Source organism: Megascapheus bottae, chromosome 10, assembly GCF_031878675.1.
Source record: "Megascapheus bottae isolate mThoBot1 chromosome 10, mThoBot2.hap1, whole genome shotgun sequence".
Taxonomy (NCBI): Eukaryota; Metazoa; Chordata; class Mammalia; order Rodentia; family Geomyidae; genus Megascapheus; species Megascapheus bottae.
In genome coordinates, this window is record NC_143518.1 from 37,390,550 (window position 1) to 37,409,399 (window position 18,850).

The 18,850-nt window shown below is 43.6% G+C and overlaps 1 protein-coding gene across 1 annotated transcript in view; it reads right to left on the minus strand.

Annotated features, from left to right (window-relative positions):
• Nucleotides 1-795: 795 nt before the first annotated feature.
• The window catches only part of Prcc (proline rich mitotic checkpoint control factor), a 30,263-nt gene continuing 12,208 nt past the window's right edge, over nt 796-18,850 (minus strand). Inside the window, exons 2-7 of the mRNA XM_090340709.1 lie at nt 15,486-15,533; nt 12,280-12,846; nt 5,653-5,748; nt 5,129-5,272; nt 3,084-3,149; nt 796-1,238 (exon numbers count right to left, since the gene is read on the minus strand). Of these exons, the coding sequence (XP_090196835.1) occupies nt 1,152-1,238; nt 3,084-3,149; nt 5,129-5,272; nt 5,653-5,748; nt 12,280-12,846; nt 15,486-15,533 (1,008 nt within the window). The 3' untranslated portion in view covers nt 796-1,151. The remainder of the gene's footprint in view (nt 1,239-3,083; nt 3,150-5,128; nt 5,273-5,652; nt 5,749-12,279; nt 12,847-15,485; nt 15,534-18,850) is intronic.

Genomic DNA, 18,850 nt, shown 5'->3' on the forward strand with positions numbered 1-18,850 from the left:
GCTGTGGCTCAAGTGTTAGAGCTCTAGCCTTGAGAAAATCCAAGAACAGTGCTCAGGCCCTGAGCTCAAGCCCAGGACTGGCAAAAAAATAAAAATAAAAAAAATAAATAAATAAAGAGGAGGGGAAGGCAGGAGAGAGGAGGGGAGGAGGAAAAGAATGGGAGGGAAGGGGAAGTGGGGGAAAGAATGAAAAAGAGGAGAGAAAGAGAGGGAAAGATGGAGAGTGAGAAAGAAGAGCCAGGCTTTAGGGTATGGGTCTTGAACTCGCCTGGGCACTTTCCTTGAGCTTTTCTGCTTAAGGCTAGGACTCTACCACTTTGAGCCACAAATCTCCACTTCTGATTTTCTGATGGTTAACTGGAAATAAGTCTCACAAACTTTCTTGCCTAGGCTGGCTGCAAATCTCAATCTTCAGATCACAGCCTTCTAAATAGCTAGGATTGCAGGTATGAGCCATCAGTGCCTGGCTGTGACACTCATTTCCAATTAACCACAAAAAAAGCTGAAAGTAGAGCTGTGGCTTAAGTGGTAGGGCTAGCCTACCACTAGCTCAGGTCAGGGCCCAGACCCTGAGTTCAGCCCTAAGACTGGCACAAAAGGAAGGAAGAAAAGAAGAAAAAGGATCATCCTGCCCCAGATAAAGCTGTGCATACAACTGGATCTTCAACAGCCACAGGCCCAGCTGAAATGGTGGACAGAGAGGAAAAAGCCAAACAATGGTCAAGTGGCTAAAGATAGAGTGAGGAGGTACTTCACACAAACTGAACACTGGGATCTAGGCACAGGACAGGAAGCATCTGTCATACTGAATGTTTTATTTCAACAAACATCCCTGGTTTAAAAAAAAAAAAAAAAAAAGGTGGGGAGAGTTCAACATTTAATCATACCCGCCAGAGAGCAAAACTCCCATCCAAGAACTCAAGAGCCCCTTCAGAGGCATCACTCAAGTCTTTACAAGCTCCAACACAGAAAGGAGCTAAATTTCTAACTGGTTAAGAAAAATCTATCAAATATGTTCCTTCTTGCAGAGGCAAGGGCTGGGTCCTCAGGGAAAAAGGTCCTGGGCTTAGAGCATCTGGGGTCCCGGAGGTGAAGCTGGAGGCCAGGCCAACCGGGCTGGCAGGAGATCCTGGGAGATCAGTTCCAGAGCCCTAGAATCCATATTTGGCTTGGGTCTGACGGCGACTGAGCTTGTTCTCTGACCAGGTGTTCTTCAGTTCCAGCTCCCGCTCCTTAGCCTGTGGAAGGGATGGGAAAATAACATGGGGTTTGTTTGTACTGGGGATGGAACCCACGGTCTTACTCATATAAATCCTTTGAAAGACTTCAAAAAAAATTTTAGCCAGGTGCCAGTGGCTCACACATGTAATCCTAGCTACTTCGGAGGCTGAGATCTGAGGATTGTTGTTCAAAGCCAACCCACACAGGAAAGTCCACAAGACTCTTATCTCCAATTAACCACCAGAAAACCAAAAGTGCAGCTATGGTTCAAAGTGGTAAAGTGGTAGCTTTGAGTGAAAAAGCTCAGGGATAGTGCCCAGGCCATGAGTTTAAGGTCCACAACCACCACCATCCCCACAATTTTTTTTTTTTAGTGGTACTGGGATTTGAACTCAGGGCTCGTCACTTTTGTTTTATTGTTGTTGTTTTGTTTGTTTTGCCAGTCCTGGAGCTTGAATTCAGGACGTGAGCACTATCCTTGGGCTTTCTCAAGACTAGAGCTTTACCACTTGAGCCACACAGCACCACTTCTAGCTTTTTCTATGTATGTGGTACCAAGGAATGGGTCTTCATGCATGCTAGGCAAGCACTCTACCACTAGGCCAAACTCCTGGTCCAGGACTCTTTCACCTTTAAAGCAGGCCCTAGACTACTTCTTTAACAACACCGCCAGACCTTCATCCTATTTTAAACTGAAGTAGAAGACCACATGCAAACAAAGAAAAACCATGTCTAGGGAACTAGCAAAACTTAAGCAGAACAAAAACTCAAGAATCCATATGTTTAGAGATGCAGTTTTGCTGTTGCACTAGGCACAGAGTATGCAGCACCCTAGAAATTCACACCATTTTAATACAACCACTGACAAGGGAAGTAAAAAGATGACAAGGACAATGAAAGCAAGATTTGCTATGGAAATCATGAGCCAGAATGCATACTCCTTAGGATGAGGGCCACAAATGAGTCTCATCCAGATCTATATCTGAGAACATTCCATACAGTGGGCCTCAAGAGGATGTCTAATGAAGCCGGGCGCAGTGGCTCACACCTGTAATCCTAGCTACTCAGGAGGCTGAGATCAGAGGATTGGGTTCAAAGACAGCCCAGGCACTGAAATTCCTGAGACTCTTATTTAAAAAAAAACAAAAAAACAATCTGGGGCTTGAACTCAGGACCTGGGCACTGTTTCTGAGCTTTTTCTTTCAAGGCTGGTGCTCTACCACTTGAGCCACAGATCCATTTCTAGCTTTTTGGTGGTTACCTAGAGATAAAGAGCCTCACAGACTTTCCTGCCTGGGCTGGCTTTGAACCTCAATCCTCAGATCTCAGCCTCCTAAGTAGCTTAAGATTATAGAAGTGAGCTAAAGGTACTTGACTAAGATTTTTAAATTACTAGATGAAGTCATAACTTTATAATCTACTTTAGTCTCTTATTGCTTTGTATATCCAAACTTCCATTTAATAGGGTTTATTCTGAGCATCTGTACTTGCATCTTTTTCCCCCATCCCAGTCGTAGGGCTTGAACTCTTTCAGGCTTTTTCTGTGATTAATTGGAGATAAGAGTCTCACACACTTTCCTCCCTGGCTGGCTTCAAACCGTGATCCTCAAATCTCACTCTTCTGAATAGCTGGGATTATAGGCATGACACTGGTGCCCACCTTGTACAGGCATCTTATGGACAGAAAGAGAGCAGAGGCAGAACAGGATGATGCTGAATGACACATCCCCCCCTAGTGGCCCACACATGTAACTGGAAGCTGATCCTGCGCTTGGGCTACTTTAGGCCAGACAAGGGTTCAAGGCTCATCTTCCCCAAGTTTATAAGGATCCTGCCTGGGCCTTGGCCCTCATTCTCCTCACCTGATGAATCAGATATGTGATCTGGTGTTTCCGCCGCTGCTGACCTGTAGGCTGCTCACCTTTCTTCTGCAAGGGAAGAAAACAGTCCTTAACCCACACAAAGAAAAGCACATTTTTCTCCTTCTAGACACTGTGAGATTAAGAAAAGAGAAACTACCTACCCAGCTTAAATTCTAGGGAAAAAGTCAGCTTGAGGCTGTCTTTATGTCTATACACTTACAAAACAGTTATCTTTATGGCTGTTATTACAGCCATTATGCAAAAAAGAGAAAAAAAGAAAAACCCAAGCTCAAAATACTTGCTTAAAATAACCTACTAATATCCCCCAACAGACTGGAAATATTTTGAGGTCAAGACTGTCTTGTTTCTTTAGTAACTCCACCCATCAGCACTAAGCTCTGGACATTTGAGCCCAGCACCAGCAAATGGTAGACATTTGAGACCGGTTTTATTGCCTGCAATTATTCCAAGACAGTCTAAGTGCCAAGGTACAGGTGATCTTCTGCCTTCCCTCCAAGTCCCCTCATAAATCCTTGTGCCCATCTCCCCCTTAAATATATAACTTTGTCCCCTTCTCCTGTCAGACCTGATGTTTAACCTGACTCCTACATACAGTGCTTCATCAATCACTTTTGTCTGAAAACCCACCACCTCCATTCTAGAAAGTGCCAACAGCGCCCTGGAATTATAAATTCACAATCACTCCACCTCTCTCCAGTTTCTAGAGTCCCTAACCAAATTTAATGCAAATGATTTACTGTCAAAGTCTATACTGGTCTGGGCTTTCATTCTGTGCTTTCTCTATCCTCTGCCAGAGTTGTCTCAAGCTAGAAGCTTCCTCGTCAGCCCCACCCACTCTCAAAACTCCTCTCTAGAGTCTCCTCAGCACTTAGGTAATCAATTCACACTGTAATCATTTACACTCAAGTGTCCTTAAATCTCTTTCCAACTATGCTGTCAAATCCTTAAGGGCAGGGACCATATATTTTTTCCCTTATTTTCTTTTTAAAAAGTGAAAATACAGTTAGATGGTAGGAAAAAAAAAACTGGAGCTGGGAAAACAGCAAATTCTAATTCCTTGCTGTTATTATATGTCATTTAAAATGATAAAGATGATATATACATAAAACATCCAGTGGTATTCCAGGTCCATCATGAGCACTGACAACAGCAGCTATTACTATGTGATGATACTTCTCAACCTACAGTTAGTAGAGCACACTTTCCTAAATGGTTTTTCCAGTAAACAGTGATGGATCTGTGATGATCTAACCACAATCCTTTGCTCTGTCCTGTATGACCGCCAACATTCAGTTAAAACAAACGGCTGGGGCCTAGATGGCCATCTGTGGCCACAGAACAAAGCAAAGCAAATGGGGGGAGGAGAAGGGAATAAAATCCTCGACCTTGGCCTTGCTGGTGCTGGGCTCAAATCCAGGGCTTCCCCACATCCCATCCCTGACCCCACTACCGTGGCAGGCTCAGATACTAAGTGAGGAGATGTTCAGCACACTGAAGAAAACTAGCACAGAAAAGGCAGGAGGGTGGTGGGAAAAGTAAGAGAGAAAGGCATTTAGAAAGATCATAGCAGGTTATATAAATAATGGAGAGAAAGGAGAGAAGAGTTACATGCTTCCAAGCATGCTTCCTAGGCACCCTAAGTCACTTTTATGGCTCTACAGTATCCATGCCTCAAAGATGTGCCAAGCCAGGCCCTCAAGTAACAGGATGGAGAGAGAACATAACTCGAGGGAAAGGGTATAGCAGCTACTGGTATGTCCAATGGAGAGGTACCACAACATATCAGAAGTCTTCCCAGATATAGGCCAGGGACTGCTCCAATCACACAATAATCAGTCTCTACCACCAGTAGTTACACTGATGCCAAATTCTAGAAGGCCATAGCTGTTCCTGTGAGACCCCAGTACCATGGGTAGCAAGTGTTTACTAACGGTGCTGTGACAGTAACAATGAGTGTATAATCAAGACAAGATTTTGCTCTATTGCCTTCTAAGCTGGCTACCCAACAGACCTTTCCCACGTACTTTGCTGAATGATTTCATGGTTTTTTCTTCTGTCAATGACTTGGTCATCCATTGCTGGGCACCACTGAGCTGGTCATCACCTTTGATCTCCACAAAGTTGATTTCCTCCCTCCCTCGGTTCCTCTTGCCCTGCAGCCGCTTAAACTGGAAAGAAACAAAGAGAAAAAATACAGACACAGCTGGGTACCAGTGGCTTATGCCTGTAATCCTTGCTACAAAGGAAGCTGAGATCTGAGGATCACAGTTCAAAGCCAGCCTAGACAGAAAAGACTGAGTCCCTCTTATCTCCAATTCACCCGCAAAGGGAACTGTGGTTCAACTGGTGGTTAACCACTTTTAGACAAAAAAGTTGAGTGAGAGTTCAAGACCCTGAGTTGTGGAGGGAAGGAGAGAAAAAGGAGGGGGGGAGATATGATTGGAAGGCTTTAAGGCATGGAAATTCCTAGTTCAAGGCCAGCTTGGGCTATATTACAAAATTTGTATCTCAAAACAAAAAAAAGATCACGTATGTTTTATTAACTCACTGCTTCATCATCGATGAAGGAGGCATCTGGGGCAATTTCCTGGGGGGGAACCAGAGCCGGGTCCTGGGCAGGATAGTAGCCACCACTGTAATAATCCTGTAGACAAAGAGAAAATTAAAACCCTGAGGACCCAGGGGTGAGAGGTCAAGGTCTGCCCAGAAACAGGACAAACCTCATCAGGGAGGCTCAGGGGGGATTCCCAAACTCCATCATCTCAGATGGACTAGGAAGAGATCAAGGGCCTGCCCTCTAGTTCACCAGTCCTTTCAACTTTGTGATTTGCGCTGGCCAAGCACACAGATACTCTTCAGGCATAAAGGCAATTTTTCCCACTCAAGCAATGTCTTGCTCTTTCAGTTGCTTCCCAATAGTGGAGAAGAGATGGCATGAGCAATGTTATCCTGCTCTCATTCTATTTATGCCCTCCATATGCAGAGATCATCTTTTAATAAGGAAGAATGCAGATCTCTGATATGAAATAAACTGCTACTTAAGTAATACAGAATATATAAAGCTGCTAACAAATTACATTTGTGTTGTCAGACTTTTTTTTTTTTTTTTTTGGTCTGTCATGTACTCTCTCTGCTTGGGCATCGTCCCTGAGCTCCTCAGCTCAAGGCTACAGCTCTATTCCTGGGCCTGAGTATTGTTGTTGAGCTCTTCAGCTCAAGGCTACCACCTTACCCCTTGAGCCACAGTCCTACTTCCCATTTTCTAGTGATTAATTGCAGACAGCAGAGGAAGAACAGGTAGAGGACAGGCCAAAGCCCCTGTGCCCAGCAACTGCTTCTTCCTTGCTGCTACCTTTGCCCAAAACTCTAAGAAATGTCCCTCTAAGAACATCCATCTTATAGTGTGTTAAATGTAAACAGGACTAGGCACTGATGGCTCATGCCTGTAATCCTAGCTACTTAGGAGGCTGAGATCTAAGGATGACGGTGAGAAGCCAGCCCAGATAGGGAAGTCCAGTTAATCATCAAAAAACAAGGAGTAGAACTATGGCTCAAGTGGCAGTGTGCTAGCCTTGATCACAAAGGGGCTCAGGGACAGAGGCCAGGTTCAAGCCTTAGGACCAATACAAAAAAAAAAAAAAAAAAAAAAAAAAAATCACCGTATTTCTTGGTTATTTTTGGAGTTATTTAGTGCTACAGACCAAACTCTGGGCCTCACTTTACCACTGAGCCATACCTTCAGCCCTTTGGTATGCTAGCTAATTTTGAGACAGGGTTTCATTTCCTGTCAGAAAAGAAAAGTAGGGGCCGGGAGTTTGGCCTAGTGGTAGAGTGCTTGCCTAGCATGCACGAAGACCTGGTTTCGACTCCTTGGTACCCCATACATAGAAAAAAAAAGGCAGAAGTGGTGCTGAGGCTCAAGTGGTAGAGCTCTAGCCTTGAGAAAGTCCAAGGACAGTGCTCAGGCCCTGAGCTAAATCCCAGGACTGGCAAAAAAAAAAAAAAAGAAAGAAAAAAGTAAATAGGCTTAATATTCACTACATATAAATAAAATACAAAAATGTATTCCAAGCCAGCAATCATCATGCATTCCTATAACCCCAGGTACTCAGGAGGTAGAGCTAAGAGGCTAGTTTATATAAAGGTATGAAAGAGACCTTATCTGAAAAATAAGCTAAAAAGAAAAGACTAGGGCAGAGCTCAAGTGGCAGTGCACTAAGGCCCTCAATCAATCTCCAGTACCACCAAAAAGAAAAAAAAAAAAAATCCAGGACAATTAAAGTATGTATTTTCTACAGTAGTACTCGTGTTTTACATTTTAACCTTTCAGGGTCAACTAGTCTATCTTAATGCTTTAGCTTGTAAATATTGCCTCAAAGATATCTAAAATTACATAGAGACTCTCAATTTGTCACTTATTTGCTGGATGTAAATAGTGTTTTCTTTCTTTTTTCTTTTGCCAGTCCTGGGCTTGAGCTCTGGGCCTGAGCACTGTCCTTGGACTTTCTCAAGGCTAGAGCTCTACCACTTGAGCCTCAGCACCACTTCCAGCTTTTTTCTACGTATGTGGTACCAAGGAATCGAACCCGGGTCTTCGTGCATGCAAGGCAAGCACTTTAACCACTAGGCCAAACTCCCGGCCCGTAAATAGTGTTTTCTTAGATGAGCTTTTTTCTTCCTTTTTGACAGTACTACTATTTGAACTCAGTACTTCACACTTGCTAGGCAGTGACCTTGCTTTTTGTTGATGTTTTTGGTCTTGGGGCTTGTACTCTGGGCCTGGGGGTTGTCCCTGAGCTCTTCAGGTCAAGATTACTACCCTACCCTCCCTCAAACCAAACCCCACTTCCTGTTTTCTAAGTTAACTGGAGATAAAGTCTCAAGTCCTTTTATGCCCAGGCTGGCTTTGAACCTTGATCCTCAGATCTCTGCATCCACATCTGGAGTAGCTAGGATTACAGGCATGAGCCACCGCACCCGGCTTGACCTTGCTTTTTGATGAATATTTTAGAAATGGACTCTAGTGAAACTTTTCTGCCCAGCTGACTTGAAACCTCAATCTTCCAGATCTCAACCTCAAGAGCTAGACTTACAGGTGTGACCCCCCCCCCCAAATGCCTGTTATCTGCCTTGTTCTTTCCAACAACCACCTAGAAGGGAGATACATTATCACCGATTAGCCAACAGGACATTTGGGGTTATTTTTGTCAGCCATGGGACTTGAACTAGGGGCTTGGGCATTGTCATTGAGAACTTCAGCTCAAGGCTACCGCCCTACCCCTTGAGCCACAATGCCACGTCTGGTTTTCTGGTGGTTGGTTGGAGATAAGAGTCTCACAGACTTAATGCCTGGGCTGGCTCTGAATCTCGATCCTCAGAGAATCTTAGCCTCCTGAGTAGCTAGGATTACAGGTGTGAGCCCCGTGCGGCACTTGTAAGTTTTTTTTACTAGCCTGAGGAGAATAAAAGCAGTGCTTTGGCTCTCACTTTGGGGTGGAAATAGTTCACATAGGCAGTAATCAAGTAGTAATATGAAACTGTATGAACTTGGACACAAGTTTTAACATCAAAGACTCAAAACTTTTCAAAATTTTGGTCTGCCTTCCTGTTATGTTTGGCTATTATGTAACACCCCCCCAAAGCACTTATATGCATAGGGGGTTTGGTTAACAGGTGTTTGGGGATGTTCTAGAGATGCTGAGAAGGGGATCTAGTAAAGTAACTAGGTGACTGGGAGACTGTTCTTAGGGACTGTATCTTATCTAGAATTCTCTCAGCTCCTTCTGCCTCCTCTACCCCATTTTTCTCTCAACTAAAACCTAAAATGAGGCAAAATAAGTATAGTCGTCCCTTGCTATATCATGGTTCACTTATTGCAGCTTCACTGTATCATGAACTTTGCATTTGTTTGAACAGCCGTGGGGCTTGAACTCAGGGCCTGGGCACTGTGCCTGAGCTTCTTTTTTTTTTTTCCAGTCCTGGGCTTGAGCTCAGGGCCTGAGCACTGTCCTTGGACTTTCTCAAGGCTAGAGCTCTACCACTTGAGCCTCAGCACCACTTCCAGGAATCGAACCCGGGTCTTCGCACATGCAAGGCAAGCACTCTATCACTAGGCCAAACTCCCGGCCCCTCCCTGAGCTTCTTTTGCACAACTTTGGCTTTTTCTGTTTTTTTGGTACTGAGGAATCAAACCCAGGGCTTCATGTATGCTAAGCAAGCACTCTATAGCCAAGCCACATTCCCAGCTATATCATGTTTTTTTAAAAATATAAATATAAATAGCGATCCCACAGGAGTATTGTTTCAGAGACCCCTGTGATAGGTGAAAATCCATTAAGTCGCAGTAAGTGAACCACAATATAACTAGAGTCGACTACATAATGCTGTTATTTCACCAATTCTCACCTATCACAGGGACTCTGGAACATAATACCTGTGATAGGTAAAGGATCACTATAATACCCTTTATGTTGTTTTTTTTTAAGGTATTAGTCACATTTACAGATAACTAACACAGAAACTTCTTTCAGAATGAAAATAAGATTTACATGGTATATTCAGAGACTGAAGTAGAAGACTTAAGTCTTCTTCAAATCAGGCAGTAAAATTTTCTTCCCCTTCCCAGTCACAAAGTCAGCCATGCTTCTGCTCAATCACCTGAGTTCCCCAATTCAGAGCTCTTCCCATCTACAGAAGCTTTCACTGCTAGGAATTCTTTCTTAAACCTGCTGACAATTTGACATCATATGCTTTCATTTCTCTGAGGCCACACAAACACACCTGAATTTTTCAAATAAGGTTTGAATAAAACATGTGAATAAGATGTTACAACAACCACTCCTTAAGCCTTTACTATGTTCCAGGCACCACCAGGCTAAGCTAATGAGATTCTCCCAGCAACTCTGTAAGGATGCTATTAAATCCCACCCCACAGGCAAGGAATCTGAGCCTGAGAGAAGCAGTTAAGTAATTTACCTGAATGCATATAGCGTGGGACCCACACCTCACTTCACTCTCAGGACCCACTCACTATCTCTGAAAAACTGTGGTGCCAGGACCTTTCTCTCAAGTAACTTACTTGCCTTAGGCCTCCAATTTGCCCTAGTGGAGTTTCTCACCACTTCCCCATTGCCTCCATGCAATCAATCAGCAATCAATCAACGTTGCAGATTGTTTCCTCCTCAGTCCTATCCCCTCCCACTTTGTTTTCTCTAGACACTCTTTTCCTGTACTAACTGCTATCTAGAAGTCTAACTGAAGTCTGGAGTCCTTATCCTCTGCACTTGAAGAGGCATTCTGTACATCTAAGATCAGAAATGACTGGTTCCTCTCCCATCTTCTCCTTGAACCTCTCACTAACTCCCTTGAAAGGCTTCTTGTTTCAAAATGTTATGGTCTCAGAGCTGGCTACATAGAATAGTGGTAGAGTGCTTGCCTAGCACACATGAAGTCCTGGGCTGGATTCCTCAGTATCACATGAATAGAAAAAGCCAGAAATGGTGCTGTGGACAGTGCCCAGGCCCTGAGTTCAAGCCCCAGGACTGACCCCCCCCCCCCAAAAAAAAGGGCTGAGCACTGGTGCTTCAAAGCTTCAAAGCCAGTCCAGGCACTAAAGTCCTTGAGACTTTATCTCCAATTAACCACCAGAAAACTGGAAGTGGTGTTGTGGCTCAAGGGGTAGATTGGTAGCTTTGAGCTAAAGAGCTCAGGGATAGCACGTAGGCCCAGAGTTCAAGCCCCACAATCAAAAAAAAAAAAAAAATTATGGTCTGGATAAGTGTCCCCAGCATGTAGGTTGTCACCAGATTGTGATGTTATTGGGAGGTGGTAGTGTGAGGCCTAAATTAATTTTGAAGTCCGATGAACTTCAGTAAAAAGTTATTATTAAACAGTCTCCATTTGGTAAAGTTTGAGAAATCCCCTAACTGCCTCTTCTCAGAACTGTAAGATGCTCCATCAGTTGTTTACTCAGAGAGCTAGCAAGGACATTCAAAGGTAATCTCTAGGACTGCAGCTGTGTCCCACAGCTAGCAAGGACACCTAAGACTAAACTTCTATGGGAAACCATAACATAAGAAATTGTAAAATGTCTCTATGTAAAAGTTAACTAAAACATGAGGCTGTGAGAGTGAAAACTAAAACTTGTTTATTCTGTACTATAAAAGCTGTGCTAATTCTGTACTCAGGGCCTCCAAGTGTCACTGGTTTCTAAGGCATGGAGGATCAAGCTTGAGCTTGCTAATAAACAGCTCTTTGTTGCTTGCATTGGTCGTGGACTCTGGTGATCTTTCGGTGGGATTGTGAACTTTGGGCACAATAGTAGAAGGGACGGGGACAATTAGAAGTTAGGTAATTGGACACTGAGACCTCTTCCTCTTCCTGTTTCCTGGCCACCATAAAGTTCCAAAAGCAGTAGCCAGACACAAAACCCAACAGGGTTTTGCAATCATAGGCAATTCATACCTCTAAAACCTGTGCACAAAAAAAAAAAAAAAAAAAAATGCTCTTTTTTTTCTGTTTGTTTTGTTTTTAATCAGTCCTGAGCTTGAACTCAGGGCCTGGGTACTCTGAGCTTTCTCAAGGCTAGTGTTCACAGCACCACATCCAGCCTTTTCTGTGTATGTGGTACTGAGGAATCAAACCCAGGGCTTCCTGCAAACACTCTACCACTAGACCAGCCCCCAGCCCCAACTTTCTTCTTTTTTTTTTTTTTGTTAGTCAGGGGGCTATCCCTGAGCTCTTCAGCTCAAGGTTACCACCCTGCCCTTGAGCCAGCCCCACTTCCTGTTTTCTACAGGTTAATTGAAGATAAGAGTCTCAGGTCCTTTTGTGATAGGGTTGGCTTTGAACCTTTATCCTCAGATCTCAGCCTCCTGCTAGTTAGAAATACAGGTGTGAGCCCCGGCCCAGCTCCAACTTTCCTATTTTTAAGTTGTTTTTTATCTTGCCGCTAAAGGCTGACTAATACAGAGAATAAAGGTGTCACCTATGTGATCCAGCCTGTCAGACTTCAAGATTTGGGAAAATCAGCTCCAGGACAAGATAGTGTATTTTAAGGCCTGAGAGGGATGGGAAAATCAAAACAAATAACACCAGAATCGGTATCACTGGCTCAATTTCTCCCTGACTGCCACGCCTAACATTTCCCAGCTTGCCCTCCATGTCCCCTACCCACCTGATAATAAGCACCAGCAGCATTGGCATCGCCATATGCAGAAAACTGATTGTAGCTGTAGTCATCCCCAGGCTTAGGCATCCAAGGGGCCCCACTAGAGCCAGCTGCCATCTTGAACTCAAGGGGAGCATTAGCTGCATCATCCTGGAAAGCAGGCTCTGGTTCTGTACCTGGAGGCAGCTCTTCAGGGACAGTGGGGACAGGATAAGGGTATGGCTCAACTCCAAGTGGCTCAACCTTGTCAGGGAGGGAGAAAAAGTTCTCAGGAGCTACTTCTTCATCACTGTCATCCTCCTCTTGCGTGATTTGCTTCGTCACCTGAAGGGCAGCACTCTTGGCAGCAGCCTTGATGGCAGAGGGTGATGGAGTGGTGGTTGTGGTACCCACAACAGGAACAAGAGAAGAGGGCTTGGTCTTAGCAGCCAATCTGGACAGCTTTGTATCAGAGGAGCCATCTGAGGGTTTCCGGGAGAAGGCATGGGGCAGGAGCAACCTATTAGTCTCTTTCACAGTCAAGTTTTTAGGTTGGGGAAGCAAGGCAGACAAACCAGTTCCCTCGCCGGATCCCTGGTGAGCCCAAGTATGGGAGTGGCAGAAAAGAAAGATGACAGGTAAGATTTTATGTTACATACTGGCAACACTGAAAAACAAGACTTAACAGTTCTACATTCTAGCCTAAAATCTAACCAGCCACTGTTGCCTTCTTACCTTTTCAAGTTATATGATCTGGGCTTGATCCTCCTGCTTCAGGCCCTCCTTCTACAGTTGCTTCTCCCAAGGAAGAATGCCATTCCTTTTCCCCTCCAATCCAGCCTACTTCCACTCATCTCCATCATGAAGTCTTCCCCAATTCTGTCTTCAACAAGTAAAATGTTCTTCCTCTCCCAATATCCCAAGCCTAGGTCTCTTTCCAACTGGTCATTCACCCTCTCCCCGTGACCTGAAGAGACTTCTCCTTCCTTTGGATTGCTATCCAGGGACAAGAACAAGGCTCTAGCCAAGAGATACCTATGTATGTTACCAAAAAATCCTCCCTACCCTCACAAAAAGACCAATACTAGTAGATGAGCTTGTTAATATCACAGAAAAGCATTGAACTGATCAGTTTATCAGTTAATCCAAACAAAATCTCATCAGAATCTCCCCCAGTTTTGCACTCTATGTGTCTGAACCAGCCCAGCTAACTTAGGAAGTAGTGATTGGAAGAATGAAAGTAGATAAGGTCACTGCACCATCTAGGACCATGACTAGGAGGCCTGGGTTTAGTCTACCTTCACATCTCAGAGCTTCTTCTAATTATTCATCCCTTCCTACCATCTGGAAAACTGCTCTTTTTCTTCTTCTTTTTGTGATGGTCCTGGAGCTTGAACTCAGGGTCTAGGCACTGTCCCTGAGCTTGCTTTTCTCTTCCTTTCTTCCTTCCTTCGTTCTTTCCCTTGCCCTTCCTTCCTTCCTTTCTTTTTTCTTCTTTCTTTCTGCCAGTTGTAGGGCTTGAATTCAGGCCCAGGTACTATCATTGAGCTTCTTTTGCCCAAGGCTACCACTCTACCACTTGAGCCACAGCTCTACTTCTGGCTTTCTTGGTGGCTAATTAAAGATAAGAATCTCATGGGGTTTTCCTGCACAGGCTGGCTTCAAACTACAATCCAAATTTGAGTCTCCTGAGTAATTAGGATTACAGTCCCCGTGCCATTTTTGTTTGTTTATTTTTATTTTTATTTTTTTGTTGGTTGTGGGGCTTAAACCCAGGACCTAGGCACTGTTTCTGAGCTCTTTCACTCAAGGCTAATGCCCTACACCACTTTGTGTCACAGCTCCACTTCTGGTTTTCTGGAGATTAACTGGAGATAAGACTTTCTTACCCAGTCTGGATTTGAACTGTAATCCTCAGGATCTCAGCCCCCTGAGTAGCTAGGATTATAGGCATAAGCCACCAAATGTCTGGCTGCTCTTTACTTTTGAGGTACCTTCTGAAGCAGTCTACTTCCTCCAAGAAGCCAACCTTTATCAGGAGAAATGACTGGTCTCAGCCTCCAGCACCTCGTTTAGTACCTACTATAAACAAGACCACACCGGTTGTCTTTCTAAATTCCATGACCCTTTCTAAGATCACCCAAAGGTAAGTGACACCTTAACAGAATCATGGGAAGGGACAGCTTCAGCATTCTATCTTTGAATCCCCAAACCACTAACTTACAAAAGCAGTGTTTAGACAGGCACTGCAAATGGCTCACATCTATAATCTTAGTTACTTAGAAGGTTGTGGACCAAGGTTTGGAGCAGCAGGTAAATCCAAGAGACTCTTATCTTCAATTAACTAATTTCCACTAGCCAGCAAAAAACTGGAATTGGAGGTGTGACTCAGTAGTAGAGCAAGAAAGCTGAGGGTGAGCTTGAGGCTGGGAGTCCAATCCTTCATACACTGAATGATTGATTACCAGGACAAATACATAACAGCATAGAATAGGAATAAGCTTCGGGGGCCAGAGCAGAGGTACTGTGACCAGGGAACACGGACAGGCCATAGAAAGATTACAAGGTGGAAGCCTTCTACCCTTGATGACAGAAGCACCCAAGAGTACCTACTGCCTGGAGTCTACAGTCTTACACTTGGACTCTGAAGTTAGACTGCCTGACATGGCTTTTAGTTTAGCTCTACCCACTCTGATTGTCTCACCAGCTCTTTAGTTTTATCACAGGATAATACATAAAACTGGAATAATACTAACCTCTGACTGAGGTGGTATTATTGAGAGTAGAATCAGTTGGGTGTTGCTAAAACACTTAGTGCTTGGATCAAAATAAGTGCTATTTAAATGTTTATTTCCAGCTTAAAAATAAGACAGGGGAAAAGATGGGCAATTTTAAAATATAGATGCTTCCTAACATCATTTTGACCAATCTATTTACTCCAACCTCTCTAAATAATCTTTTTACCTGAAATGTAATGAACTGAATTGAGTTATGATCTGTCCCTACCGGGACTGTCCTCCCAGACAGGTTTTAACTCTATCATTCTTAGTTCATGAGGAAAATAAGGGATATGCTAGGGCCTTGTTATAACAGAAACCATCAAAGCAAGACCTTAATAGTCCCCAGACACTTATAACTGCACCAAACCTAACTTGAAAATGGTGGAAGTTTCCAATCTTCCAGGAAAAAATATGGTCAGAGAAAAAAATGGTTTATCAAGTTATCAAGCTTACCTGGAGGACGATTTTCTTCTTTGTAGGTTCATCTTCCTCAGAATCTGACTAAGAGAAAAAGAAATGGAATAAGGCCTCACTGTTCTAGGACAAGAAGAAACATTCACAGTAAATAAATTCAACCTGTATAGGCTGGACAACTAAGGCCCTCCAATCTATGCCCCACCTTTGTACAGAGATAAAGCTACCCATGACCCAGCCAAATAGTACAGCTTTAGAGGATGAGGTACCCAGTCATTCACTCCTCTTCAGATTCCAGAGACCTAGTACTTAGCCTTCTTGGCATCAACTTCTATTCTATTAAATTGAGATTATTTCCTCCCATTTGGTCTTTGGTGGGAAGAAAAAGCTATACCCATTCTCCTATAAACCTGTCCACTAAACGATGAATTGGATTTGTCCCACAATCTTATTCAAGCTAAGCTTCACTTCTAAAACCACTTCCATAGACTACAAAACCACATGGCTGGAGAACTCCAGTGGGATTAAGTGGTATGTTAACTACTCTTCTATGAGGCATTAAAGGTCAAAGCCATTGGAGAAATCCATTCCCTCTACAAGTATGATCTATTGTCTGCCAGACAGAATTGTGCATGTCCAAAAGACAGACAAATAAAGACTAAGGATTTGAGACAAGAGAGAAGGTGAGTGGTGTTATACCTCTGACTCAACAGGACTACTTCTTCCTAAGACATGCTGTCATAATGAAAAACATCTAAAATTTTATTAGCTTAATATCAGTTCCACGGTGACTTCAGGATGAGGAAAGATGCAAGGTACATGAATAGCAAGCTTTAACGTTTTGTTGGTTAAATGACTCCCCATATGAATTCTCCTATCTTACAAGTTCCTTTTTTGGGGGGGAAGGGGAGCTCATAGTAGGGCTTGAGCTAAGGGCTTAGGCTCAATCCTAGAGCTCTTTTGCTCAAGGCTAGTGCTTTATCACTTTGAGCCCCAGCAACACTTCCAGTTTTCTGGTGGTTAATTGGAGATAAGAGTCTCAGGGCTTTCTTGCCCAGGCTGGCTTCAAACTGTGATCCTCAGATCTTAATCTCCTGAGTAGCTAAGATTACAGGTTTGAGCCACCAGCACCCAGCTACAAGTTCCTTTTTGAATTTGTATGCTACAAGGATCCTTCATCATAATTACTGAGAACCTACCATATGTAAGACACTAAAACAGCACAAATAGTTTCTACCAGGTGTCCCAGGTAGGAATTGGGCAACCAGGACCATGTGTACACCTCAAGACTTTGTGTATTATTACCTACACAAAAGAACTTAGAATCCAGTAAAAATAACAAGTATACAACAAACTGCAGTAAAGGGCAGTAAAAGATAAAAACATCAAATGTGATTTAAACATCCCTCAATTAATACTGCCATTATGAAGAAAATGTATAAAAGCTTCTTTAAAAATTGAAAATATGGGCCGGGAGTTTGGCCTAGTGGTTAAAGTGCTTGCCTAGCATGCATGAAGACCCGGGTTCGATTCCTCGGTACCACATACATAGAAAAAAGCTGGAAGTGGTGCTGAGGCTCAAGTGGTAGAGTTCTAGCCTTGAGAAAACCCAAGGACAGTGCTCAGGCCCTGAGCTCAAGCCCAGGAGTGGCAAAAAAAAAAAAAATTGAAAATAGCCAGGCACTGGTGGCTCATATCTATAATCCTAGCTACTCAGGAAGCTGAGATATGATGATATAATTCAAAACTGGCCTTTGCGGACAAATCCTAAAGACTCCTATCTTCAATTAACCATCAAAGAGCTGGAAAATGGAGCTAGGGCTCAAGTAGTAACCTTGAACAAAAAGCTCAGAGACAGCATCTAGGCACCTAGTCCCTGAGTTAAAGCCCTGGTACCAGCACACACACACATACACACACCCCACAAAACAAATAAACAAAAAACAAAGCCCAGAAGCCAGCTGGGTACTGGTGACTCACACTTGTAATCTTAGCTATTAAGAACGCTGAGATTTGAGGATTGCAGTTTAAATCCAGCCTGGGAAATAAAGTCCATGAAACTCCTATCTCTAATTAACCATCAGAAAACCAGAAGTAGAGCTGTGGCTCAAAGTGCTAGAACATTATCCTTGAGCAGAAAAGCTCAGAGACAATGGGTGCAGTGGCTCAGACCTGTAATCCTAGCTACTCAAGAGGCTGAGATCTGAGGATCCGTATTCAAAGCCAGCCCCGATAATACAATACCTACAAAGCTTGAGAGACTCTTATTGCCAATTAATCACTAGAAAACGAGAAGTGGGGCTGTGGCTCAAAAGTAGAGTGGTAGCCTTGAGCTGCAGAGCTCAGAGATAGCACCCAGGCCAGACTTCAAGCCCCATGACACCCCACCCCACCCCAAAAAAAGAAAAGAAAACAGGAAGTGGGGCTTGGCTCAAGGGTAGGGTGGTAGCCTTGAGCTGAAGAGCTCCGGGACAGTGCCCAGGCCCAGAGTTCAAGCCCCATGACCCACTTAAAAAAAAAAAAAAAGCTCAGGAACAACGCCCAGGCCCTAAATTCAAGCCTGTGCTTGGGAGGGTGGAGGGGGCAATAGAAGAAACGTTGCTCAAGTAATAGGGCATCAGCCATAAGCAGAAAAAAAAAAATGCACAAGAGCTTAAGATCCTGAGTTCAAGCCCCAGTAAACACATGTGCATGTACACAGGTTCAAAAAAAAAAAAAACAAAAAACAAAAAACAAAAAAAAAACAACTTAAACTGAAAACAGGGTTAAACACCAGTGGCTCATACCCAAAATCCTAGCTAGTCAGAAGGTGGAAGCTTGAGGCCCATCCAGGCATAAACATGAAGCTCTCATAATCTCAATCAATAGCCAGACATGGTAATGCACACCTAACTAAATAGGTATGATCTTGGTTCGGCCAACCTGAGTATAACACACGAGACATTATTGGAAAAAGAACAAAGGAAAAGGGGCCTAGGGACCTAGCACAAGAAAGAGCAGCTACCTAGTCAGTTCAACTCGTAGTACACCAAAATAAATTAAAATTTTTAAAAAAACTAAAAATAGGGCCGGAAGCGTGGCCTAGTGTTAGATTGCTTGCCTAGCATGCATGAACCCTGGGTTCAATTCCTGGGCACCACATACACAGAAAAAGCTGGAAGTGGTGCTGTGGCTTAAGCAATAGAGAGCTAACCTTGAGAAAGCTCAAGGACAGTGCCAAGGCCCTGAGTTCAAGCCCGAAGACTGGGCCCCCCCCAAAAAAAATAGAGTTGAGGATATAGCTGGGCACCAGTGGCTCATGTCTGTAATTCTAGATACTCAGGAGGCTAAGATCTGAGGATCAAGGTTCAAAGTCAGCCCGGGTACCAAAGTCCATAAGACTCTTTGGTTTTTTTTTGTTTTTT